Here is a 27,523-nt window from a genome sequence, read left to right as displayed (position 1 = left end):
CAGGATGAGCAGCTACCTGATAATGCCCTTCATGCTGCCAGAGCAGCTTGCAGCCATCCAGGAATGTTCCCCTTCTTTTTGTTATAAACTCCTAATTTTTCAAGCTGTGTTTCTGAGAACCACATGACAACAAATGAAACATGGGGAAATTCTCTGATGTAATTCCCCAGAGTTCAGCTTTCCCTACATCTTGAAGAGTTCTAGCATCTTCACTGTGCTGCTCAGTTATGTTGTCTTCAGCTTGGAACAGAGGAATTTATTTAAAAGTCAAAATTACTTTCTTCTTCATAGCATACATAACTTATATCAGGTATGTATTTTATCTATAATAATAATTAATAACAATACTGACCTATCTGATAAGTCCAGCTGAGATCTGAGAAGCATCAGGAAGAGATGAGTTGTCCCTTACATCTGAGATAATAAACCCACATCTTAAGAGCATTAATTACCCTTTCGAACTGAAGACATTAATTCTAGTCTGCTGTTTGCTCAGGCATTAGAGTAATTCATGCACAGAGAAATAGAAGAGAATGAAGAGGGCATAGCTTCAGCATCCTGATGGACAAATCAGTATTTCTAGGCTGAGCAGCATTAGGACCTGTTTTCCAGCTGTGCTGAGTAGTGATGTGGTATGGCTTTTATCTGTATAGCCAGACACACTTTCTTCCTCCTCCAAGCAGGACTTCTTAATGCTTGGAAGCAGAAGTGGTCTATGTTACCCCCAGAATGCCCAAACTCTGTCTTAGAGAGCCAATTGACAGGAGCAATAGAATATGGTAATGGTTGCCAAATGTGAAGCTATTCTTGAGCCTGAAGCCTCCAGTTCTTCATTGGCTTCCATAGATGGGTCAAAGAGATAATATCATAAAAGCTTTCTGTTTTAAGGGATTCCCTCAGTCTGAAATGTATGCATATAGAGAAGCCTGTGTATAAGTGAGGAAAGGACATCTTGCAATAGGGAACAGTTGCTGTGAGTGTGGGGAAGCCCATTTCTTTTCCTTCAGTGTTCTTTCTGTATTTGTTTGAAGTGATTTTCATGTGTGTGCATATACACTCATAGCTCGCTGGTATTACCACCACCTCTATTAAAGTACAGAGGATGCAGACTAGAAAATGTATTGGTTTTACATTTCTTCTCTCTCGCTCTCTTTCTTTTGTTTACAGAACACTTTGCCATTAAGCCGGGTACCTCAGACATCTTGCTATGTGGTCCTAGCGCTGGGTAAATGTACTTCAGAATATTTCTTGTTTGGAACTTTTTTCTGCCTCAGTGCTTCTCTGTTTGCTTTGTCATAAGAAATGGAAATGAAGTAGAGATTCTTGGCTTTCCTTGACTGCAGAACTCAGTAAATTACAGCAGGGGACAGATAATTTAGTGTGTGTTGAGAATGAAGTGTGAACCTACAGTTGTCTTATTCAGGTCTCAATTCCTTCCAGAAGGGCTATCTTTCTCTTCCCTGTGGATGTATGAGGGTCTCATGGGAATGGTGCTGTAGGGTTGGCCTGGATTAGCAGTTTTTTCCAGCCTCTCTTTCTCTGTTGATGAATTATAGGTGCTGCTTTTTTCCTTCTCCATTTTCCAGCCAATTACTGCCTGGAGTAGAAGTTTGGCTTTCAGTGTAATGAAAAGCAGAGCTAAATAAATAATCCAAACTCTCATATGAACTGAAGTGTTTCTCCAAAACCTTCAGTTAAAAGAACTGCACTTCTCACTATCACCTCTAGGACCTGTCCTCCAGAATACACATGCAAGAAAATTGGGCCAAATCCTGATTACGGTTTCACCAGTTTTGATACATTTGGCTGGGCTTTTCTCTCCTTATTCCGCTTGATGACCCAGGACTACTGGGAACGTCTGTATCAGCAGGTACCAGCTTTGTGTTTTACTCAGAATCAGTCATGCAGACGGAGGAATATCCGAAGCACAAAATGGTTGGCAAAGAAACCTCAAATAAAAGAAGCAGCCACAAGTCATTGTGCCCTCATCCTCCCTTCTCTCCTCCAGCAAACTGTGGTCTATCCTTGACTCCCTAAAAAGGGATGTTCAAGTGCTTCCAAGCAATAGCCCTGTTACACTGCTGTCTTATAGCCTTCAAAAATTGCTTAAAGGGTTGTCTATTGTCCTTCAAAATATGATTCCTCAGCCATCCTCATGGGATATATTATGTGATCATAGGTTTGTATGCAATGGCATTATAAAGATGGGGGAGAAAGGGCTGAGGGAGGTACATTTCTCTTTAATCTTCCTAAAGCGTTTTGTCTAGAAATCCAAGTGCTTCTAAAGAATTTCAGAGACATGTTGAAAACCTACTTGGTATTAAATATGGTAATTTTTATCCCTGGGGTGTTGTGCTTACAGACCCTCAGAGCTTCTGGGAAGGTGTATATACTCTTCTTCATGCTGGTCATCTTTCTGGGCTCGTTTTATCTAGTCAATTTGATTCTGGCTGTAGTAACAATGGCATATGAAGACCAGAACAAGGCCACCATTGCTGAGACAGAGGCAAAAGAAAGGAAATTTCGGGAAGCCATGGAATTATTACAGAAGGATCAGGAGGTACGTAAATTATACCCTTGCAAAGTTTAGTCTCCATGCTATGTTACTAGACACATAAGAAAATGCATCAGTCCCTGTATACAGCCATATATGATAGTTAACTGTGGGAAGGGAAATGTTCTTAAAAGCAGTGAGATTCTTAGAGATACAGGAGAAATTCCTTGTTCTGCTGTGGTTGGTTTTTTTTTTCCCCATAGTTTTCCAACCATGAACTTTTCCACAGATAATGATCTTTAAAATCTGTTGTAAGAAATTTTAAAGACTGTAAAATATAAAATTCCATAAAGTATCAGCTTCCAAAGGAACATATGGTCATCTTCTGCTTCATCGTTTTGGATTGCTAAGCAGAGGAATATAGATTAATTCAGGTGTTAAAGTGCATTAACATCCAAGACAGAGCCCACTGTACTCGAGTGAAAAGTCACTTGTAACTTGCATAGTTTAGAAGTTTCTGGAATAAAATATTCCTCTGAATTTTGAAAACCTTCAAATCCTAAATTCAGTATGGGAAAGCAGTGAGCCACAGCGTGACTACAGTCCTATGGATACCCACAGGCAAGACTGAATTTTAATACTGCTTGGGTGTTTATTTGGGGCAATAAATATATATTCTACAGCATTACTTTCAAGCTGAGTATTTTTATTGTTAAGTAATTATGCCATATGGAGGAATAGGAGCTTTAGTGTGATTATTTTGCCCCTGGCAGGCGCAATACACACGATCATGTAACATACTGCAAATAGCAAATTGTTCTGTGCTCCATATGTTGCAGAAATTCTCTCCTCTTTCTTTTACTGTTATCACATATTGGAAAATTTTTACCAACTTTTGTGAAACACAGATTGTTAGGAAAAAAATAATATAGAGCACAGAAGTGTTTTCTTGCCGCTTGTTTTGTAAGTACCCAGCAAAAATGCCACCTGTGTTTTTGTTTTAATTTTAGTCACTGGCTGCGAAAGGGATTGATATCCTGTCAATGAGCTCCTTTGAAGGCTCTCCTTTGTCTGCCAAAGAAATCAAAGAAAGAAGCAATAGGAGAAAGAGAAATAAGTCCTTGGGGATAGAAGAGTCTGAAGAAGAACAGTTTCCCAAGTCACAGCTCACAGACAGTCAACGAAAGTTGGTAATCTATTGTCTGAATCTGAGATCCTTACAGCTTTTACAGGTTTAATACTAGAATAAATTGCTTGAAAGTGTGAAGTAAATCCCATGGCAAACACTAATCACTCTTTAGCTTTTAAAATAAACAACCTTATGAGATAAGGAGGAATTATATGCAAACTTTTCTTCCACTCTTTGCTTACAGCATTTCCTTTTCAAAGTAAAGTTTTAACAGCAGTTAAAATATGTTTTCTATAGCACCAAGGCATAGAAGAAGTGGATGAATATCAGAATTTAACTCTAGTGCCATCATTTTCTTTTTTAAAATTCTAATTTAAAATACGAATTTAATGCTTATCATAATAATAGCTGATAAAGCCAGCAGTATTTTTTATCTGCCTTTTAAAATCTAAACACAATCCTTCCTGAATAATCTAAATGAAATAAGAGTTTTAAACTTGTTATGGTTGACAAGAAATGTTCTGAAACTCTGAACTTTAATCAGTTCCCCAAATCTTCTCTACAATATTCTGCCATTCTCCCTTTATTTATTTCTTTGATCTTTCAGTCCCTCCTTGCCTTGCTGTATGGTCCCAATGCCGATCAGGTGAAACGCAGGCTTAGCCATGGCAGTGTATTCAATTTCCAAATACCTGCTTTAGAAGTTGACTCCAAAGCGTATTCCACTGATGAGGAAGCCCACAACATGGGGGAGAACAAGATCCAGGGCAGGTCAATGTCAGTGCCACAGGTGGGAAGACACTCCAGCATGCCAAGCCAGAAGAGCCATGGCTCCCACCCTGCCACCCCAAGCCGCATGCAGAGCAGCAAGCAGGCCAACGTGGACGACTGCAATGGCGTGATTTCAGTGATGGGAGGAGGGAGTGGCAAGGTGCATGGCTTAGATACAGCCCATTCTGAAGGGGTAATGCTTCCACCAGTAATGGAAGATATGGGGAAGGGTGATCTGGTAAGGAAAAATGCTATTTTAAGTATACACTTCGTATTATGGTTTCTTCATATGGTTGGTTCTTTTTAGCTTGGTTACTAGTGCTGGCATTGTAAACCACTAGGAAGTCTTCTTATCTTTTGCTCTGTCCAGGATGATTGTTTTGAGAAGCACCTTTAGCTCCTTCTCCTGTACAGCACCTTCAACATCTATAGCTTTTTCTGTAAGTCCCCTCTGCAAATGGATAGAGATATGTTATTACTATTTTACCGCTCATCTCTCTCCATTTCCATTACTCTCTGGAAGACTGTTAGGTCTGTTCGCCCTCACACATATTTCCAAGCTTTGTATTTGCCCTGTTGCTGTTACATGCTTGAGGGATCCATTTACAGTAGCCTTATTACTGATGTGTAGGACCTTTGTTCTCAACACTATTACATCTTGTAGACAGGTACATTTATTTGGCTGCGTGTCATCGTTCCTATTAACTTTCATAGTTACCCATCATTGCATCCTACTTCATTTTATTCCTGTGGTATCTCCCTAATTGTGTTTACTTCTTTAAGCAGCCAGCTGTGAATGATGAGAGCAGCATGATGCATTTACATCCTCAGCTATCAGTGGAGTACTTTAATGAGACACTTCAGAGACAAAGGGCAGCAAGTGCAGTCAGCATAATTACCAGTGTCTTAGAGGGTAAGTGGCTCCTCATTATGCTTATTTCAATCCTGAGGTAATGCTAGGGTAAAAGACCAAAATATCAATACATTTCTTAAAAGTTAACAGAGATTTATAGATGTGTAGTTAGGAATTACACGACTAACTATGCTTTTTTATTTTTTTAATTAAAAAGACTGCATTATAGCACATTCATCATGTACTAGAACTTCTCCTTCACCTTTCGTATCACATTTCATAGGACTGAGAAAGAGGTTGGAGTGATGATGGTTGGGAAGAATTTCTCTGGGGCATGAGAAGCGGGACTGGGGCAGTGGTTCCTCCTCTTTGTCCTGTGGCTGCTACTCCATCACGAATACGCACGCAGGCACAATCATTAAGATTACACAAACAGAATTAATTGCAGCGATTCCTGGACACTGAGCACTTAACGTACCGTTCTATGTGAATTTTTGAAGGCTGTATTACTGGCTGTTATTTTGCTGGCTGGTAATTTCATTTCATATCATTCTGGAAAAAAAAAGAAATCAGCCTAAATTTCCATTGTTTTCTGGATAATCCATACCTCCATAGTTCATGAATACCACCAGGTGCAGTGACTCCACCACCTCCGTAGGCAACCTCCGGTGCCCAACCACTCTTTCTGTGAAGTTCTTCCTAATATCCAGTCTGGATACTAGGAAAATGTGTCTTAGCTGCTACATTACATTACGTTAAGAGCCGTTTGGATGTGGTGCTCAGAGATGCGACTTAGCAGAGGGTTGTTAGAGTTAGGGTACTATGGGTAGGCTGCGGTTGGGCTTGATGATCTTTGAGGTCTTTTCCAACCTGAGTAATTCTATGATTCTATGATAACCCTTGGACTTATTAGTTGATGTAGGGACTACATGATCAGAGAAGCCTTGGGGCTCTATCTGAATTTTGAGGTTCCTTTTTAATTCTCTTGTCTTTTGAGTATTTGATTCAATTTAATACTTTTTTTTTTTTTTTTCACCATCTTGCTTAGTAACAATTATTTAACTATAATGGAGTTTTCTTTTGCTTTTAGAACTTGAAGAATCACAACAGAAGTGCCCAAGATTCCTGAAAGATTTTGCTTTAAAGTATCTAATTTGGAACTGTTGTCCGCTTTGGTTGAGAATCAAGAAAAAAGTGGCTGCTTTCATAAAAGATCCCTTCATTGATCTCACAATAACACTTTGCATTGTTTTGAATACTTTGTTTATGGCTTTGGAACACAATAACATGACACATAATTTTAAATTAATGCTTAAAGTGGGCAACTCGGTAAGTGAATTTTCAACCACATGACCTTTTATACCAAAAACTGATTGATGAATGTTTTCGCTTGAGACACAAAGAGTAGCTGTAAAAATGAAAGGTTAGCAAACTCTATATTTATGAAGTGTACATTTCTAATACAGATGATTCCAAAATCTTATTGATGCAGTTCTAATGCACTTCGAGAAAGCAGAAAACAGCTCTCTCATTTTAACAGAAAGTACATTAGAAATTCATAAAAATTGGGTTTATTGATGTGTCTGTGAATGTTACCATAGTGGTGGAAACGTATTCTAAATAAGATTAATGAATGGTAACGTTTAGTCTGATGCTACTGTTTCTTGATTACAGATCTTTACAGGAATCTTCACTGCAGAAATGGTCTTAAAAATCATTGCTCTAGATCCCTACTATTATTTTCAGCAGCCCTGGAATATTTTTGACAGCGTAATTGTCACATTGAGTTTAATTGAGTTGACTTTATCCAAACCCAAAGGCAAAAAAGAAAGCCGAAAAGGAGGAACCCTATCAGTTTTGCGGTCCTTCAGACTGGTAAGCCTTACATATACATCATTCTATTTAACATTATGTTGTGAGTATTATAGAAGATAGTTCTTTTGTTTGTAGTTATGATGCAAGAAATTATTTTATTTTCTCAGCAGTGGGAATAAGAAATGTAGTTTTAAACTTGCAGTGTTAGAGTTGAAGTTTAATGCCATACATATTTCCATTTAATAAAGTAAGTAGTATTCAGAAAAAAAAAAATTCCAGAATATAGGTGCTATAAGACCGAAGTAAGAAACTGAAACACTAGCCTGAATAGTCTTACAAAAAATTGTCCTGATAAAAAGAATACTTAAAAATAGCTATAAATTGATGGCAAGGTGTTTGTACTGTGTACTATGAGCTGACTGGGCTTGTGCTGCAGAAAGAAAAATCTTTTTTCTGTTATACAGTGGCTGGTCTCTTAGCTTTGGTCATTTGTGTTACATGTAGACCGGGCACCACAACCTACATCAAGTGCACTGTACAAATTCCTGCCTGCATAGGCCAAGCAGTTCCCAGAACTAAGGGTAGCCAAACCCTCAAAGGACTTTGTTGGTTTATCTTTGCAATGTTGTACAGTTCTTGGGAAAATAAACCTGCAGATACTTTTCTAAAAGTGTTAGCGTCAAAGTGTCACAAACTTTAGATTGGTTGACAGTGTCTATAAAATGGTTTTTACAGGTTTGAACAGCAGAAAGGTGGGTTTTCTCTGCTGATGACTAACACAACTTTTTATGTTTTCACACAGCTGAGGGTCTTCAAACTAGCAAAGTCCTGGCCAACTTTAAACACCCTCATTAAAATCATTGGTAACTCCCTCGGTGCACTGAGTAACCTGACCTTCGTCCTGGCAATCATCGTTTTCATTTTTGCTATAGTAGGGGTGCAGCTTTTTGGAGGAAGCTATAGGACCCATGGTGATAGAATTAAAAAAAATGGTGAGATACGCTGGCACATGATGGACTTCTTCCATTCATTCCTTGTCGTCTTCCGAATTCTGTGTGGAGAATGGATTGAGACCATGTGGGACTGCATGGTGGTAGCTGAAAAACCACTGTGCCTTCTTGTCTTCCTGCTGGTCATGGTAATAGGAAATTTAGTGGTGAGTTTTCCAATATTTTCTTGTCTTTATCCTGTCAATGCTAGAGACAACTTAATTGCCTTTTCTTCAATAAATAGTAGATCCCCAAAGCACATTTAAAACAGTTACCTGTGTTTGTTAGTCTGTAAAAGCCTGCTTTGCCTTTTGCCATTGAGCTTCTGCCCTTTTTTTCATGTTTTCAAGTCTTCCAAGATCCTTATCTGCAATAACCGAATCTACACTTGTATCACTGAAATTGGGATTTTCTTTAATCACCTCTATAGATGAATTCTCTGAAAGTCTGTTCACATAGCAAGAGCTACAGCTTATGCCAATCACTTCCATGAAGGTACTGCTGCAGATCCAGGTGTTATTCGCCCAGTGTAAATCCTACTCCAAATAGGATCAGAAGAATAATTCTGTCCCATTCTCCCATTGCATTTAAATAAATAAATGGGAAACAACAACAACAACAAATCACTCCAAAACAGGAAGAAAACCTCACTTTGAGCCTCACTTGATTTTGATATTTTTTGCAGCAATGTTGTATGTTTAACAACGTTGCTGTGCCGGAATCTGATTTTACACCCCAGCTGGGAAACTTCCACAGAGGACTGATTTAATTCTAGTTTGAAGAGGAAAGTTGTCATTGAACTGACTGGTGGTGACCACAGCATTTGTTACGACTGTAATGTTTGAAAGCTGTTTTGAACAAATAAATATGCATGATTTTAAATAACTTTTAGGGGGAAGAGTTATATGGGAATATCGAGCTTTCTGAGAAAGAAATTTAATTCATCAACTTTTATTTGGTTGGTCATAGAACAGGTTGCCCAGTGAGATTGTGAATGCTCCCACCTGTAAATGTTCAAGGTGCCAGGCTGGATGGGGCTGTGAGGAACCTGGTCTAGTGAGAGGTTGCCCTTCCTGTAACAGGAGGGTTGGAACAAGATATTTTTAAAGGTCCCTTCTAATCCAAACCATTCTGTGATTCTACAGCCATATCATTTTTGCCTTGTTTTCATTTGATCAGTAAGACTGAACTTTTGTAGCATTTGTCTTATTAATATCTTCTACATTAGAATGCAGATTTCTCAATGCAGTTTTCCAGACTTTTTATTTTATCATTATTTCAATGACTTTTTTATCATTATTTCAATGACTTTTTAGGTACTCAACCTCTTCATTGCACTGCTGCTGAATTCCTTCAGTACTGATTGTCTCCAAACAGCAGAAGATGATGGAGAGATGAACAATCTTCGGATTGCCTTTGCTAGGATTCATAAGGGACTGCAATTTGTGAAGAATGTCATGTGGGATGCCTGTTGTGGAAAGCTCAAGCATCTAAAGAAAGCACAGAAGAAGAAAAACAAGTTGACTGCCCAGAACCCACTGGGTTTGGGAAAAGAAAGAAAAAATTTTAAAGACAATTACCATATTGAATGGGCTGAAAAAAATGGCGAAATTTGCTCAGGTCTTGAAGATTTTATTACCAATCCTAATGTGTTTGTTTGTGTCCCTATTGCTGAGGAAGAGAATACAAGTGAGGGTTTTGAAGACGAGGATAAGCTGAGCACATTTTCAGGCACAGAATACAGTAATCAGGTAATAAATTTGCTTGTTTTGCTTCCAGATCAAAACCCTTTGGGCATGTTCAAGGCCAGGTTGGATAGGGTTCTGGGCAGCCAGATCTTGTACTAGATCTAGTGGTTGGCAACCATGCCCATGGTAGGGGGTTGTAACCTAATGAACCTTGATATCCCTTCCAACCCAAGCCATTCTATGGTTCTATGATATTAGGGTGCACATATACTAAAAGATAAATGCATGATAGAAGACTGTCTCTGGCACGAGGTGGCATACCTTGACTCATGTCGCCACAGTTAACAAATTTTGAACCAATCAGGAATGTTTAGAATGAGAGTAAAGTGATCAATTAGTGCCTTTTAAAATGTTCTTTTCTTGTATCAGTGTTTCCCATATGAAGCTTCCCTTTTAATCCCTATGTAAAAACTCTCACTTCTTTACTGTTGGGATCCAGGTGTCAAACAGCTCAATGAATTACTAATACCTTATTGCTGTACGGCCATTAGGGAAAATTTCACTATCTCTATTGCTAGGTATCACATTCAAAAGGATCGTATCTATGACTTCTGTCCAGAGCGCCCCACTTTAAACGTACAACTTATTTTTCTTTCCTTTCCAATTTATCTACCCCTCAAAAAGAGGAAAAAGAGAACCCTGCTAATCTACAGATTATTTTTCAGGAGGAAAATCACCTGAGGCAAAGAGGGGAAAGAGGGAAGACTTCAGGAAGCTGGAGTAAAGTGTCAGGACTCTCCTCTGAAGAATTCAGTGTGCTTTACCTAGGGAAAGATAGGAAGGTTGAACCATCATCACCAGAGCATAAGGAGGTAAATATGTAGATATATGTAGATAGCTTTTATGATGTTGACTTTCCAGTACCGGTTATGCTTGGATACGCTTCTGCTCATGGACTTGGTGGACTGGATTTCAGTGGTGGCAGCAGAACTGAGCCAGTCTGGCTGGTTAACAATGGATGTGTATTCTGTGAATGCAAATGAATCCATGCTGGGTTTTAAGAATATATATATATATATATATATATATATATATATATATATATATATGTAGGAAAGATAAGCATTTAGAAATGGAGGGGCATCAAAATAATTGGATTCAAATAAATAATTTACAAAATTCTCTGCTGATTTCCAGTGCTTGAAATCAGAGTCAAAAAATATTTCATTACAGGAGAAAGATCCTTCCAAGCAAAAGTGGGAAATTCCACCGAGCCAACCTGTGTCATAAATATTTTAGTTTCAAGAAAAGAACTACTATAAATTAGTTTCTCATTATGATTCATAAATAAATTAAGAATAATTCTGAATTAGGAAAACATCCAAGAAAATGAGCTCTTCTTCATCAATACACACAAAAAAACCAAACAAAATCCAAGAGTAAGTCATATGTAACAAACAACTCGTTGTACAGTATATGTATATCTGAGGGAAAACAGAAAAGCTTTGGAACTGGATAACACGTGATACAATTCCAGTTTCCAATTCTTAATTACTCTAATGGATATCCAGAATACTTCTTTATCTGTTTCTCCTGTTAGAATGTATTTTCCTGAATCTTTCTGTTTTTAGCCCACTGAGGGATGTGTATAGTTGAAAGCAAGTTTAAATCTCTCTAGTTTATGAGCTTATTAAGCAGTTAAAATTGCTTCATGTGGATAGGTACTGTACATATATGTCTTTGGCTCCTATTTGAATGCACCTACTGGTACTTCCAAGCTCACATACATTTAAAGTCACAAAGTCTATTCCATTCCTAACTCTACTTGAGATGTTAGTTCATAACAAAGTTTTGATTTTGAGTGTTATTTGCTTGTGGATCTCATTCATCTGGAACTGAATGCAGGGAGAATCAATACCTGATCTTTTGCTTGGTAGTTTGATTCTGTCAGCTCTTCTGAAGGCAGCACAGTGGATCTGACAAACCCTGAAGATCTGTTGAGGCAGATTCCAGAGTTTGCTGAAGACAAGAAGTCTCCAGAAAAGTGTTTTCCAGAAAGTAAGTTTCTCATGGTTACATGGTTGTAAAACATCAAAAATAATCTTGTTCTAGGAATGCTGAGCTGATAGGGTGAGATTAATGCCACTTAATCTGAGATGTCAGCAAGTGATTCAGTCTTCATCTCTCTGCAGTGAATAGAGAGATTGAGGCACTGGAAAAATAAACTTTCTTTCCTTAAAAACCAATGGGTTGCCTCTAAGTGGTAAAGACCAGAACATCAAAGAGTTGATATTTATAGAGAGGTGAGGTGAACTCTGCTCTACTGGACAGAGTCAAAATGAATTTTAGATTGACCCAATCAGACCTCATTTGACAGTGGAAATCAGAACAACACACATCAGATTTGCCCTTGATTTACATGTACTTTCATTACTTGCAATCATTATCTCTCACTTTCAGGCTGTGTTCGATACTTTCGTTGTTGTAAGGGTAAAGCTGTAAACTTCGGAGGAAAAACATGGTGGAATCTGAGGAAAACCTGCTACCAAATTGTTGAGCACTCCTGGTTTGAATCCTTTATCATATTCATGATTCTTCTGAGCAGCGGAGCCCTGGTTTGTGGAGCACAATTTCATGTATTTCTGTACAAGTGTTTTTATCTTTAATAGCACCCAGATAAGTTACATTTGGTAGAAAACACAGGATGTATCTTTGAACTCACCAGGTGAAAAAGAGCAGTCATTTTTTTGCTATTGTAATTATCACAGTTTTATTATTCATACTACTACAAATTAGAGAGAAAAATGCTAAAAATACACAGCCCCCACAAGCTGTTTCCTTTTAAGTGTACATTAGATTCTTCTGGCTTTCACAGTTGTGAAATTAAGATGTTTCTGTATGTCATTAAACTATGTAAATGATATTTAGTACTTCACTTATCTCAAAAGTATAAAATTACTGGGAAAAAAGTCTAAAAATAGACTTTCCTTATGAGATCCCAGCATGCATGGTCAGTATATGTCCATGAGTGTGTATATTGCAATAAAAAAGAACAAAAAAAGACAGGAAGAATTACAAGTTTGCCAGCTGGCATACATTTGAGTAAAAGATGAGGTTCAAATCTGTGTTAATCATGTATTGAATGATGAAGAGGCCTTTTTGTTTCTACACTTTAATGTTTTAAGCTTATCTTGGACTTTGCAATTTATTTATATATCTTGATTTCAGGCATTTGAAGACATTCATATAAACGAGAGACGAACCATCAAAGCTGTGTTGTTGTTCCTCGACAGATTGTTCACTTTTGTCTTCTTTCTGGAGATGATCCTGAAATGGGTGGCTTATGGCTTCAATAAGTATTTCACCAATGCCTGGTGCTGGCTTGATTTCTTCATTGTAGGCGTAAGTTGTGCATCCATCATTTCTACATTTGTATTCCCCATCCCTGGAGACACTCAAGACCAGACTGAGTGGGGCCTTGGGCAGCCTGATCTGGTGATCGGCAACCCACTGCAGAGGGTCAGAACTGGATGAGTTATGAGGTCCCTTCCAACCCAAGCCGTTCTATGGTTCTATGCAGATCCTGATACAAGACTTAGCAGCACAATCACCGATTTTTTTCTGGACATAAAGTCAAGAAAAGACTCTTGCCTCCATTAATGAGTGCATAGGATATTGTACTCTGGGCACTGATGCTATTTCATCTATTTATTTATTTATTTACAGTAGGAAAAAAAAAAAAAGAAACAGGTGCCAAGATGTTGCTAATACTTTGTTTGGTCTCCCCATTCAGATCTCCTTGATAAATATCTTTGGTAGTTCATTTGATGGCGTGAAATCTCTTAGGACTCTTCGAGCACTGAGACCCTTAAGAGCATTGTCACGATTTGAGGGGATGAGGGTAAGTCTGAACACAAATTAAGGCTTGTCAGTTGTAAAACACATGTAATGCTATTCTAATACTTGGCTGTGTGTTTCTGAGTTCATATGTCTGCACCAAGATAAGCCTGAGATTTATGAAAGCACCTTATGAGAGCACCTTTGCTGAGCTCCTCTATGCTTGGCCAATCCTTACAGACTTCACTCAAGTGATCAATCTCAAATGCTGTTGAAATTAAAATGAGACCTGGATGAACTTTACTCCTTTGCTGCACAGCCATTACTATGTTTCTGTCTTACTGACAAAGCCCAAAACAAAGTAGAGGAAAAGAATTTGGAGTTAGTAATTTTCATTCTTAAATGCTCATGAGAAGGTAATTCAGAGGGAAGAATCATCTATGTTCTGCCAGTTTTTACTGAAGTGGTTTACAAAGTGCTGTTCAGGCATACTTTACCCAACTATTTTCCCCTATATAATTATTCTTACAAAAAGTAGGTCTGATTTTCTGTAAAATATTTGCTGCCTTTTTTCATCCAAGGAGTGCTATGAAGCTGTTGAATGCGACTGATTAGAAATCTATCATTATACAAATGAAGAGGAAATCAGACATATGCAAAACTTCTATATACTATCACGTGAAAGAGCAGTGGTGACCACAGCAGTGTTTGGACTCAACTTTGGTTTAGTGAATACACTCAGATTTGTCACCACAGATAACATAAATATTCATGGTATCATCGTTACACGCTAACAAGGAACTGCAACCTCACTGCAACTGAAATGTAAATTGTGTTTGGATATCATTTGGAAGTGAAGCTGCAAGTTCTCTGCAATACTGTCACTGAAGATACAGAGAAATTAATGCATTTTGTTAATTTAGCACCAAGCTTACTATGTCTGAAGTCAATTTTGAATCAGGTTCCATCTTAGTTTCCATCTGGCTGTGCAGAATCCTTGTGACAAGGCTTCCAAAATCCTTCACAGTGCTTTTTCATTTTCATTTTGGCCCATCAGATTGCTATCTAAATGTTAAGTTCACTGGCTGTGGTACTTGGATGCATTTGTATTACTTAGCACTGTCTTATTTTGCCAAGCAAAATGTTATGTCTTAGTGTATACTCAAAAATTACTCCTGGGATCCTACAGCACAAATCAGATCCTTAGATCACAGCTGTAGACCCCAAGTGTTATGACGATGCATTAAAAAATAGTTATAACAAAATGCAACTGGACAGTCATTGCCAGTCCTTTTGAAATAGTACTTTCCACAGCATTAATAATACAGTTATTTGCACTAATGTTTATGGGAGAATAATCCATGAATCTTCTATTATAAATAGTTATCAAGAAAGCAAAACATAACAAAACTAAGGGAAAGTCATCAAAAGAGGGTGGGACTCACACTGTAGTCTCTAGATGTAGTGAGGGGTCACAGCAAAATGAAACATTTCAATCCTTCCATTGAGAGACTAAGATTATGCATCTTTTTTCAAGGTACCCACATCAACTGTGACAAATATTTACATGGAAAACATAAGGTTTCTGATTGCTGCAAAACTGATTGACAGCTTAGTTTTTTACAACAGCTGATTGAACTGAGCAGATATTTGAGTCCATCTTTGTTTAACTAAGTGCAAATTTTCTCTCCCACTTCACCCAAGGTGGTGGTCAATGCCCTTGTGGGAGCCATCCCTTCCATCATGAACGTTCTGCTCGTCTGCCTCATCTTCTGGCTCATCTTTAGCATCATGGGAGTCAACCTGTTTGCTGGGAAGTTTGGGAAATGTGTCAACCTAACAGAAGAAAATTCAGAATTGAATAGTTCAATCAATGACAAAGCAGACTGTCAAGCATGGAATCACACGGGAAAAATATTCTGGGTCAATGTTAAAGTCAACTTTGATAACGTTGGCTCTGGCTACCTGGCTCTTCTTCAGGTGGTAAGTGCTGCTTGCCTTCATTTGCCAGTGCCAAATCAGACAGACCTCCTGCCAACCCCTAACTCATCCCTATGGATGGTGAAAAACAGAGGTCTAACAGCCTGTTCTTACCTCATAGCTGGCTGATCAAAGACCGGTGCTGTTAGTGAATGAAAATTGAAAACATTGAGGTATTCTAACATGGGGACAAACTGTACCCCACCATGCTTTGTTTAAGGATAAAATGTGTCAGATGAGTGCTGTGCTAGCCTCCCTGGATAATAAAACCAATTTATGAGCCTGAGAGCTGGAGTCAGCCTCAGAAAGGATGTGTGGGTAGAATACTGACCTAATCTGCTACAGATTTGCTCAGCCATGTGGGCTGTAAGGCATTTAGTAGTCCAGGCTGGTGAAGTTTTGTCATGGCAGGATTATAGAATACTGTGGTCTGTTTCACTGTGCCAGGCTTTTCCTTCCTGTAAGAGCAGAGGCTGTCATATACAGCAATGATAATTGTCCCCGAAGTCATTTGGTTTTAGGTGTTTATGACTACAGTAAAGCCTCTTTCCCCAGCCAGTGTGTTTTGGATACTGAATATGACGTGAAGAATTTTACTCTAGAAGTTCAATGTGTTTTTGATAATCTTTCATTCTAGGCAACGTTTAAAGGTTGGATGGAGATCATGTATGCAGCAGTAGACTCACGAGAGGTCAGTTGACATTTATGTATTTCTGCAAATTCATTGTGATTTTTACACTGTGACGCTTGTTGATGGTGCTAGAGCTTTCCAGTAATGTCATTTATCAGCTGATGTAAGCATTTTGTCTGAGAATGAACCTTCACTGTCCTGATGGTGATTTGCTCTGATGGACAGTGAAATTCAGCTTCAGATGCATTCATCTGAATGTAGTTACCTGCAGTGTAAGGTCTCTGTGTGAGTTCACCTCCAAGTCCCTTCTATGGGTGATGGAGATCTAGTAAGTATGTGCAGAGCTCTCCCTGGCTATCTCTTCTGGTGAGCTGAGCACCTCTTTAGTTTTCACTGCACCTCCTAATTACTGGAAGTCTATCAGATACCAGGAGACTTCACAGAGACACCTACCTTCACACATCATCTTTTATGAATCTTGAGTCTGGAATAAACCTGTAACTGCTACAGTGGCATAGTTCAAAACATAAGACCAAACTTCATCAAGAATCAAACAAATCAACTGAATCAAACTGGATAAGCAATCATAATCTACACCGTCAGGCATCACCACTAGCACCATTTTGTCTACTGTTTATCCTGCTGGTAGTATTTACTGTCTTATCAGAAGTACCATCCAACATTGAAGAGAAAAAAGTAATGGATATTTAGAGGCAAAGAATTTAAAATTAACAGGCTATAACTATTACAGAATCACAGAATCACAGAATCACAGAATTACCCGGGTTGGAAGGGACCTCAAGGATCATGTAGTTCCAACCCCCCTGCCTAGCAGGGCCACCAAACATACACATTTACTAGATCAGGTTGCCCAGGGCCCTGTCCAACCTGGTCTTGAACACCTCCAAGGATGGGGCATCCACAACCTCACTGGGCAGCCTGTTCCAGGACCTAACCACCCTTCTAGTAAAGAACTTTCCCCTAACATCCAACCTAAATCTTCCCTCCTTCAACTTAAAACCATTTCCCCTAGTCCTGCTATTATCAGCCCTTTTGAAGAGTTTACTCCCCTCCTGGGAGTAAGTTCCCTTCAGGTATTGAAAGGCTGCAATGAGGTCACCTCGCAACCTTCTCTTCTCCAGGCTGAACAAACCCAACTCCCTCAGCCTGTCCTCATAGGGGAGGTGCTCCAGCCCCCTGATCATCTTTGTGGCCCTCCTCTGGACCCTTTCCAAAATCTCCATATCTTTTTTGTACTGAGGGCTCCACACCTGGACACAGTACTCCAGATGGGGCCTCACAAGAGCAGAGTAGAGAGGGACGATCACCTCCCTATCCCTGCTGACCACCCCTCTCCTGATGGAGCCCAGGATCCCGTTTGCTTTCCGGGCTGCCAGAGCGCACTGCTGGCTCATGTTAAGTTTCTCATCTATCAGGACCCCTAGGTCTTTTTCAGCCGAGCTGCTCTCAAGGACAACTCCTCCCAGCCTGTACAGGTGCCTGGGGTTCTTCCGGCCCAAGTGCAAAACCTTGCACTTTGCCGTGTTGAACCTCATTAGGTTCACCCGAGCCCAGCTTTCCAGCCTGTCAAGGTCCCTCTGAATGGCATCTGTTCCCTCCACCGTATCGACTGCACCACTCAGCTTGGTGTCATCAGCAAACTTGCTGAGGGTGCACTCCATTCCCTCATCGATGTCATTAATAAAGATGTTAAAGAGCACCGGTCCCAAGACAGACCCTTGAGGGACGCCGCTCGTTACCGGCCTCCACCTGGACATAGAGCCATTGACCACCACCCTCTGTCTGCGGCCTTTCAACCAATTGCTTATCCATCTAGTTGTCCACCCATCAAATCCACCTCCCTCCAATTTGGAGATGAGGATGTGATGGGGGACCATGTCAAAGGCCTTGCTCAGGTCCAGGTAAATGACATCGGTCGCCTTCCCTTCATCCACCAACGCCGTCACTCCATCATAGAAGGCCACAAGATTAGTTAAGCATGACCTTCCCCTGGTGAAGCCATGCTGGCTGTCTCGGATCACATGCTTGTTCTTTATGTGATCAAGCATGTTGTCCAGGAGGATCTGTTCCATAATCTTCCCAGGCACAGAGGTGAGACTCACCGGCCTGTAGTTACCCGGGTCATCCCTGCTCCCCTTCTTGTAAATGGGAGTGACGTGACCCTTCCTCCAATCATCCGGGACCTCACCTGACAGCCACGACTTCTCAAATATGATGGAGAGCGGCTCAGCAACCACCTCAGCCAGCTCCTTCAGGACCCTGGGATGCACGCCATCTGGCCCCATAGACTTATACTCATTCAGTCTAAGGAGGCACTCTCGGACTTGCTCTACCCTTACAGTGGGGAGGGATTTACCTCCTTGGTCCCCACATGGAGGTATGGGGGTGCAAGACTTAGGGACGTGAAAAAGACTAGAATCCTGGCCACCAGTGAAGACCGAGGTGAAGAACTCATTCAGCACCTCAGCTTTCTCTTCATCTGTTGAAGCCATTTCTCCTTTTAAATTTACCAGAGTAGGCACGCCCATTTTGGCCTGTCTCTTCTGGCCAATGTACCTGTAGAAGGTTTTCTTGTTGTTTTTCACATCCCTCGCCAAGTTCAGTTCTGCCTGCGCCTTGGCTTTCCTGATCCCACATCTGCAAGTTCGGACGGCATCCCTGTATTCTTCCCGGGTGACACAGCCTTGTTTCCAGAGCTTGTACACCCCTTTCTTCACCCTCAGTTCTCTTAGCAGGTCCTTGCTGAGCCATGCCGGTTTTCTACCTCTCCTGCCCACTTTCTTAATCAGGGGAATGGAGACCTCTTGTGCTGCCAGGAGGGCATCCTTGAACAGTAGCCAGCTCTCCTCAACGTCCTTATCTTTGAGGGCAGCGCGCCAGGGGATCTTGGCCAGCATTCCATTGAGTAGCTTGAAGTCTGCTCTTCTAAAGTTGAGCATCCTGGTCCTGCTCTTTGCCAGGCCCACATCGCTTGAGATCACAAACTCAACCAGGGCATGATCGCTGGAGCCCAGGCAGCCTCCAACCTTGACGCCTTTGATGATCTCCTCAGCGTTGGTGAGCAGCAGGTCCAGCAACGCTTGACCTCTGGTCGGTCTGTCCAATACCTGAACCAGAAAGCTATCATCAATGGATTCCAAGAGCCTTCTGGAGCTCTTGCAGCTCGCCGTGTGGTTTTCCCAACAGATGTCAGGATGGTTGAAGTCCCCCACCACTATTAGATCAAGAAAAGTAACCCTGTAGAAATCTATATATAAATATAATGTTTCAATGTGAAAAATAAATTTGGTTTTATTATTATCATTTATAATGGCCATGAAAGAAAGTTGGGTGGGTTGGGTTTTGTTTCTTTACGCTTGTTTGTTTGTATGTTTGTTTTTGCTACATAGGAGAAAATATACTCAGGCCAACATTTCTATTGGCATGAGCTTGGAATTAGAATTTTAAAAGTTTATTTGATTTTTCAGCTACTGAGTCCTTTACAGCTCCCATTCTTATTGGAAGAAGCAGAACTGATCCTTCTGAAATGTCTGTGAAATCACGTCAAGGAAGTCCAATTTAGTGACTATTTCTGCTGACTTCAGTGGGGACTCCATCAAGTATATATAGTGAGATTGCAAGTCAGGACTGAAATGGAAAGAAAGATCAGTTTTTATGCCAAAAACAAACAAACAAACAAAAACCCATCCAAAAACTAAACCTTATTCACCATTAAGCTAAGAGCGGTTTTTCTTCTATAAGCTTCTCAGTGCAAATATATTGAATACCAGTATGAATCAAATTATCCTCTTCAACAACAACGTAGCCAGAAACTAAATAAGCATCACAAAAGAAATCAAATTAACCAAGTTTTATGGTATTAATTCTTTGCAGTGACATTATTTTGAGCCACATTTTAAATAGGTCAATGATACTGAAACATTTCATAAGAACTGTGTTCAGTTTCAAGAAGCATAGTGGTCATCATGAGCAAAAATGTTCCTTTGTCTTCTATGAGGTCCTAGAATTGCACAACAATTGTTATTTTCTTCCATGATTTCATGTTCCTTCCAACAGTGTGGCACACACAGAACATTTCACATTATGAGGTATTTGTGGTTTTAAACTATAGTGATTTTGTCACAACTAGCAGTAAAGCTGCAGAGTTTAGTTCCTCCTGGAGTCAATTTGTTAGAGGATCTTCAATATGAAGATTGTTCTGAATTGGACCCATGTTATTATAGGTCATGTTTCATGTTGTTTTTCATTCCTGCAGAAAAATGAACAGCCGAGAATGGAGCACAGTTTATTTATGTATCTCTACTTTGTGATCTTCATCATCTTTGGATCTTTCTTTACCTTGAATCTCTTTGTTGGTGTTATTATAGACAATTTCAACCAGCAAAAGAAAAAGATAAGTATATTGATCGTGCTCCCTTTTTGAAAACAACATCCTTGCTGTTTTTAACATATAAAAATTTTATTTATGTCTACTAAAGCATCAGAAGAAGTAGCATGTAGGGTGAGGCTCATTCTGTTTTCTGCTCTACAATAGCTGGAACACCCAGCTCATTCCCAATGCTTCAGAGGCAATGACATTATCTCTTCTCCCCCATAGATATTACTCCATGCCTTGGTACTGAGTCTGTTTTCTTAGAAACCAGTTTTGTATGCTTCCTAAGTGTACAAGTATTTTGTGTGTTCAAGCAGAACAGGATGTGGGAATCCAGGGAAAGTCTTATTGTTACGTAGGTTTTTAGTAGCTTCTTTGTTTTCGTGTTTCTGAGCTACTTATGTTTCACCCCAGGACTTCTGCCATGTGAATGTATGGTTTATGCTACTCTGCTATTTTTGGGCCCAGTTACAAATTGTGAGGAGAGCTATTACCAGCAAGATGTGAAAAGAAAGGAATGCTTGTTTCCAGTCGTTTAGACATCCATAAGTACAACAGTGCTGCTATATCACCAAATAACATTGACGTTTCTTTATATACTTTGGTGGGGAAGATATATTTATGACAGAGGAACAGAAAAAATATTACAACGCCATGAAAAAGCTGGGATCCAAGAAACCTCAAAAACCCATTCCAAGACCATTGGTAAGAATGTCTGAACTCCTTAAAAGGAAAATTCATTATGGAATCAATATAATTCATGTAAAAATGCATATTTTATTTATTTAATATAAAATATATATACAATCTTTGTAGTGTTAGTCAGATTTGAAAAGCAATTCTATACCAGAAAGTAATATTGGAAGATTTTAGAAGTTAAAAATGTACTGAGTTTTCTGAACAGCATTTTCAGGATTGTATTCAGCTTAGAAGTGATTAAATTTCAGGATGGGAGGGACATCAAACATTCAGGGTTCCTTAAATTTCTCCATCTTTACAATAGTTAAATGGCATAGTAACAAAACAAAACAAAACAAAACAAAACAAAACAAAACAAAACAAAACAAAAAAAAAAGGATGAGTATTCCCTACTTTCCTAACTGATGCCAGATGTGTTTGTTTTCCTCTAGAACAGATACCAAGGATTCCTTTTTGACATTGCAACAAATCAAGCCTTTGATATCACCATCATGATTCTCATCTGCCTTAATATGATCACCATGATGGTGGAAACCTATGAACAAAGTGACACGAAGACCAATGTTCTTAACAAAATCAATATACTCTTCGTTGCTATTTTTACTACAGAATGTATACTGAAATTGGTGGCCCTGAGGCAGTACTATTTCTCAAATGCCTGGAACATATTTGATATAGTTGTTGTGATCATGTCAATTGTTGGTAAGTAAAACTGGATTGATAAATTCTTTAATAAATCAGTCATTCTTTTCAGAAGAAGAAAAAACAAAAACAAACAAAAAAAACTGTTTAAATTTATCCTCAAGTGGATTTTGAAATGGAATCCATAATACTGCAAAATGTCGAGCAAAAAAGAAATTCATGGTCTAAAAAACCCACCTTCCTTTATTAAAGCAATGGGAAATTATACCTTCTTAAATTTTGACTATTTTTCTAATAAGAATATTTCAAAAAATAATTAAAGGTGTTTTACATGAAATATTTCATGGTAGTTGTCAAAATTGTTATTTCTCTCAGTGAAAAACAGAATTAATGATCCAGCATGCCAACATAATCAACTAAAATACACTATGATTTCCATTTTTTTAGATATAGTGTCTACTACAATGTCTTTGATCAGTTAAAAAATGATGCTTTTTGTCATCTGTGTTTTAATAGAGAATTTAAATGTGTAGAGAATATATGAAGATTGGAGTCAGGTTATAGATGTTAGAATTCTGGTTTTGGAAACTTTGACATAAGTGGCTGAAATTAAAGGTGTGCACTGTGTAGCAAAATAAAAAAGAATGACACAAATGTATTAGATATTACATGAAGAGATTGCAGTGGAAGAATGCCATATAAAACTCTTCTGCCAATTTAACTGTTCCAAGGGCCAGGAATGCCAAAACCATAGAAGATATTTAAGGGAAGAAAAAATTCTATTTTCTTTATTGTGAGTAATGTTTTGGCTCACAATAATAATTTAGCTCTTCCTTAAGGAATTAAGTTCCTGGAGCAAAAATCTGGAAAAATATATCCAAAACATCTAAATTTAGAAAAGCCAGACCTCTGCTTTCCACTAGATCTGTATGTCAGTTTTCACACAAACTAAAGATAACATCTATTAGATGTGTGTGCTGAATGAACTTCAAGGCACTGCACTGATGTTCCTTAGTGGTTTTGATTGCACGCATCCTGTTTATGTTATCTAAGTGATGACTATGACATTGTTATTATACTTTGTTTTCTGAGTTTAGCTGCGTAAAACACAGAATCACTGAGCCGTAAGATTATAAAGTCCAACCACCACAATGCACTGTAAAGCCCACCACTAAACTATGTCCCAAGCACTATATCCACACACCTCTTAAATATCTCTGGCGATGGCTACTCCATCATATCCCCATCACATCACAGCCTGCTCAGTGCCTAACCACTCCTTGCATAAAGAAATTCACCCTGACATCTAATCTAAACCTCCCCTGGTGTAATTTGAGTCTCTTTCCTCCTGTTCTACCACTTACCACCAGAGAACAGAGACTGACACCTACCTCACCCCAGTGTCAGCAGCTGACATAAAAGTCAGAAGGTAAGAACATAACCAGCACTTGCTGAAGAATTCATGCAGGTGATTTCAGAGAAAACCATCAGTCAACAAGTGTTGACAGATGCCGATTTTTAAAGCTGTGCAATGAAAGGTGCTTGACATTCTTGGTGGAACAAATCCTGTCTTCCCGTGGATGAAAGATGTAGTTCATAATGGCTGATTTGGACTTCCATTAATGCTTGTAATGTTAAGCTATTATCTCCCATGTAATATATTCTCCAACTGTATCAATCTTGTAATTTCACCCTATAACCAGCTAAGAAATATGATATTCTAACGATTTATTACTGTTTCTTTTGTAGCCTTACTGCTTTCTGGCATTGGTAAAGCATTTGAACATTTCTTACCACCTACGCTCTTCAGGGTCATTCGCTTGGCTCGAATTGGACGAATACTGAGACTCATCAGGGCTGCCAAAGGAATTCGAACTCTTCTTTTTGCCTTAATGATGTCCCTACCTGCTCTGTTCAACATTGGGCTCTTGCTTTTTCTGGTCATGTTCATTTATGCCATTTTTGGCATGGCTAACTTTGCCTACGTGAAGATGGAAGATGGCATTGATGACATGTTCAACTTCCAAACCTTTGCTAACAGCATGCTCTGTCTCTTTGAAATCACAACGTCAGCTGGCTGGGATGGCCTTCTCAGTCCTATTTTAAACACGGGGCCACCATATTGTGATCCAAACGTAACTGGTAGAGTAGGTGAGTGTGGTAAACCTGCAGTAGGAATTGTTTATTTTGTGAGTTATATCATTATATCATTTCTCATCGTAGTAAACATGTACATAGCTGTTATTTTGGAGAACTTCAATGCTGCTACTGAGGAAAGCACAGAACCTTTAGGGGAAGATGACTTTGACATCTTTTATGAAATCTGGGAGAAGTTTGACCCTGAAGCAACTCAGTTCATAACTTTCTCTGCACTTTCAGACTTTGCAGATGCTCTGGCTGAACCTTTACGTGTACCTAAACCAAACAAAATTGAACTCATAGCAATGGACCTGCCTATGGTCAGTGGAGATAGGATCCATTGCTTGGATATCTTGTTTGCTTTTACCAAACGAGTGTTAGGGGATTCTGGGGAAATGGATACACTGAAAGTACAGATGGAGGAGAAGTTCATGTCTGTCAATCCATCCAAAAAATCCTATGAGCCCATCTCCACTACACTCAGACACAGACAAGAGGAAGCTTCTGCCACAGTCATCCAGCGTGCCTACAGGAGTCATTTGCTTCAGCGCTCCATAAAGCATGCTTCTTACCTGTATCATCACAGAACTTACAGTGCCGACACTCTTGGAGATGCTGCTCCAGAAAGAGAAGGACTCATAGCTTCTATGATGGGTGAAAACTATTGCAGGAATCTTGATGAATCTCAAACTTCATCCTCAGCATCCTTTCCCCTGTCATATGACAGTGTCACAAGAGCCACTAGTGGCAATCTGATGGTTGAGAATGAATTTACAGGTGACCAAAAATCTCTGGACATTAAATAGTTTATGGGTAACAATGTTGTAAAGAAATGTTCACAGATGATACTGTAAATACACATCGGCTGAGGCCGCCTTCCCCATTGAAATGGAACTGTCAGAATTGATCATTTAGCCATGTTTAAGCCTGATCACTTAACTGTGCCAGTGGCCAAGCTTTAGCATTGGACTCTGTGTTCACCTTTGTTCAATATTAATACAGGCAGAAAAAGCTGTGGAGGATTTTGAGCCTGTCCTATCAGTGATATCCTCTTACTTCAAAGGCAGCTCCCATGGCAGTGTGTTCACAGCAGTGACAAATAATGTCACACCTAACATCACACAGAATTTCTCCTTAGTCCACTCCCCAGTTGATATTCTCATTGAAAATCTTCTAAATAAATGGCTGCTAATTTTTTTATTTTTTAATATTTGGAAACTGAAACTTAGCCCCTGCATGATCTGTAGTGTAGAAGACTTCTTCCAATATGATCAGACTTCAGAATAAGTCACGGCATGTACGCTACTGTGTTACTGCAGCTTAACAAAGTAATAAATACAACTCTTAATATTCACAAGTTGTATTGAACCCTTGTACAGGAACTCAAACAGGGAGTGCCTTGTGGGACCATGTAAGCTCTATTGGTCAAGGTGGTGGGCATCATCCAAGGCCATGGGGTTAGGTGGTAGATATATCCTCTTGGCAGCAATTCCCCCTCTTGCCATTGCTTCCTCAATGGAAGGAACAGGTTTTTTGCCCCTGCACATGTTAGAAGAAACCACAATACAACTAATGTGGACAATTAGGAAATCTGAGTTGAGGCACTTGATTCTGAGGTTAACATTGTGCTGTGGATGTAGTTGCAGATGCTGCTTCTTATTGAATGCATGCAGATCGTCTATCATGCTCTTCACTGCATTTTCATTGCAAAGGTTTTTATCCTCATTGTGTCCTTACAAGCTTGGTTTTTGTAGAGCAACACATGTCCAAACAATACGTAGTCTTTCATCCTTGACACACATACTTTGTAGATACTTTAAGCTCATGCATTTTGCTGCCAAACGGCTGTAGTGTTATCCTTTGTCATGTACCAGAGGTAGTCATAAATTACTCTTGATGTTTTATTTCTCATTTAAATTTCAAGCATGCTACGTGCAAGTCAGTAGAATATGCTTTGTGTTTCTCCCATTTACTGGGTTGTAGCTGTACAGCTGAGTTTGCAAGACTTGTCAAGGCTCAGATGAGCTTTCCTCCAGACAGAAAGAAAACTGGGCTTTGCAGTTGGCTGGGACCTGCCATACACTCCATGTGTGACCTGTAGCAAGCTGGTTATACTCTTCAGCACCCCTTCCCTACATGGCAGTTAGATGGTCTGTCTTGTGTTCTCTCCCTTTTACCCCATCTCTTTCACTTCTTCAGATTGTGAGCTCTTTGGACAGAAATTTCCTTTAATTATAGATGGTAAAGTATATCTTAACAATGACATTGTTTATAGTTAAGGCTGTCTGAACACTGATTGCTAATAAATAATATTTATAATACCTTTTAATTTATTTTGTTTTATTCCCTAAGTTTCCCCTCCTTTCAGCTAGACCAGGCTGACAAGAGCTCCTTCCTCTCTGGACACAGGGAAAACAATTTATCTTTGCCAGGAAGGGGGGTGTTTGATTGGGTTAATACCAGGGTTGCTCTGAAAGTAATGCCTCCCATTTTATGATATTGGCCCACGACATTAGAGTCAGATATCAGTGGTATGGCAGTAGAGGTTGAACCTTCCCACCAATATTTTGCTACAGTTTGTTGCCATGCAAAATATAATTTGGTGCCCCCAGTGGCTTATCAGAGTGAGGATTGACAATGACGTGTAAGGTAAATATTGCCTTGTGCAGAAGCCTTTTGGAGTAAGAGCGATATCATTTTCAGGAAGGCAGTCTTCTTGGTATTCTCTTCTGGTTCTCCTCTGAACTCTCTTAAATTTGGATCCTACTGATGCCAATACTGAAATAATAATGAAAAACCTTGAATACTTGCACCCCATTCCTAGAATCATAGAATAGCTCTAGGTTGGAAGACACATATCCAGTTCCAACCTTCTGCCATGGGCTGGTTGCCCCCCACCATGCCATGCTGCCCTGGGGCCCATCCAACCTGGCACTGTGCACCATTCAGGGATGGGACACCCACAGCTTCTCTGTGGAGAAGAGGAGTTAGAGGAGATACAAACAAGATAGGAAAAGACTGTGTGGAACTGACAAAAAAAGAAGAATAAAACCCTTTTTTTTTTTTTTTTTTTTATTTTTAAAGTCAGGATCTGTAGTGACTTTACCACTGAGACTATTACCATAATGGGATTGTATTGATCACTCAGTTCAGTGATTCTCAGCTACATCTTAGGGAAATCAGTGGAACTGCATTGTACTTTAAAGCAAACAGAGGACCTTCCTCCCATTTGCCAAAAGCCTTTGCAATTCAACAACTGTACATTAAAACTGGATTAAGTGCAGAGAAGCAATACCAGAACAAAAAGCATTCTTTGTTATGAAAAGAGATCCAAGTTCGGATTGTTCAGCTTAGAAATAACAGCGGAGAAGATGCACTGTAACCCTCAGTACATAAAACAGTGGGAAAACACATACAAGGGAGAAAGGTATTCAAAAGACACATGGAATAGCCAGGAAGTAAA

At 39.4% G+C, this 27,523-nt stretch overlaps 1 protein-coding gene across 1 annotated transcript in view; it reads left to right on the top strand.

Moving 5' to 3' along the window:
- The window catches only part of LOC107308739 (sodium channel protein type 5 subunit alpha-like), a 31,668-nt gene extending 6,802 nt beyond the window's left edge, over nucleotides 1-24,866 (top strand). The window contains exons 7-27 of the mRNA XM_085539052.1: nucleotides 1,168-1,225; nucleotides 1,729-1,870; nucleotides 2,363-2,560; nucleotides 3,505-3,684; nucleotides 4,231-4,632; nucleotides 5,181-5,307; nucleotides 6,338-6,576; nucleotides 6,922-7,122; nucleotides 7,865-8,218; nucleotides 9,368-9,802; nucleotides 10,465-10,611; nucleotides 11,677-11,797; nucleotides 12,200-12,354; nucleotides 12,968-13,141; nucleotides 13,533-13,640; nucleotides 15,281-15,559; nucleotides 16,194-16,247; nucleotides 20,464-20,601; nucleotides 21,181-21,285; nucleotides 21,711-21,981; nucleotides 23,671-24,866. Of these exons, the coding sequence (XP_085395178.1) occupies nucleotides 1,168-1,225; nucleotides 1,729-1,870; nucleotides 2,363-2,560; nucleotides 3,505-3,684; nucleotides 4,231-4,632; nucleotides 5,181-5,307; nucleotides 6,338-6,576; nucleotides 6,922-7,122; nucleotides 7,865-8,218; nucleotides 9,368-9,802; nucleotides 10,465-10,611; nucleotides 11,677-11,797; nucleotides 12,200-12,354; nucleotides 12,968-13,141; nucleotides 13,533-13,640; nucleotides 15,281-15,559; nucleotides 16,194-16,247; nucleotides 20,464-20,601; nucleotides 21,181-21,285; nucleotides 21,711-21,981; nucleotides 23,671-24,866 (5,084 nt within the window). The remainder of the gene's footprint in view (nucleotides 1-1,167; nucleotides 1,226-1,728; nucleotides 1,871-2,362; nucleotides 2,561-3,504; nucleotides 3,685-4,230; nucleotides 4,633-5,180; nucleotides 5,308-6,337; nucleotides 6,577-6,921; nucleotides 7,123-7,864; nucleotides 8,219-9,367; nucleotides 9,803-10,464; nucleotides 10,612-11,676; nucleotides 11,798-12,199; nucleotides 12,355-12,967; nucleotides 13,142-13,532; nucleotides 13,641-15,280; nucleotides 15,560-16,193; nucleotides 16,248-20,463; nucleotides 20,602-21,180; nucleotides 21,286-21,710; nucleotides 21,982-23,670) is intronic.
- Nucleotides 24,867-27,523: the final 2,657 nt, after the last annotated feature.

The sequence above is a fragment of the Coturnix japonica genome, chromosome 2 (assembly GCF_054131305.1).
Source record: "Coturnix japonica strain WE chromosome 2, WE-NBRP24, whole genome shotgun sequence".
In the NCBI taxonomy this organism is placed as follows: Eukaryota; Metazoa; Chordata; class Aves; order Galliformes; family Phasianidae; genus Coturnix; species Coturnix japonica.
This window is presented reverse-complemented; position numbering and strand designations above follow the sequence as displayed.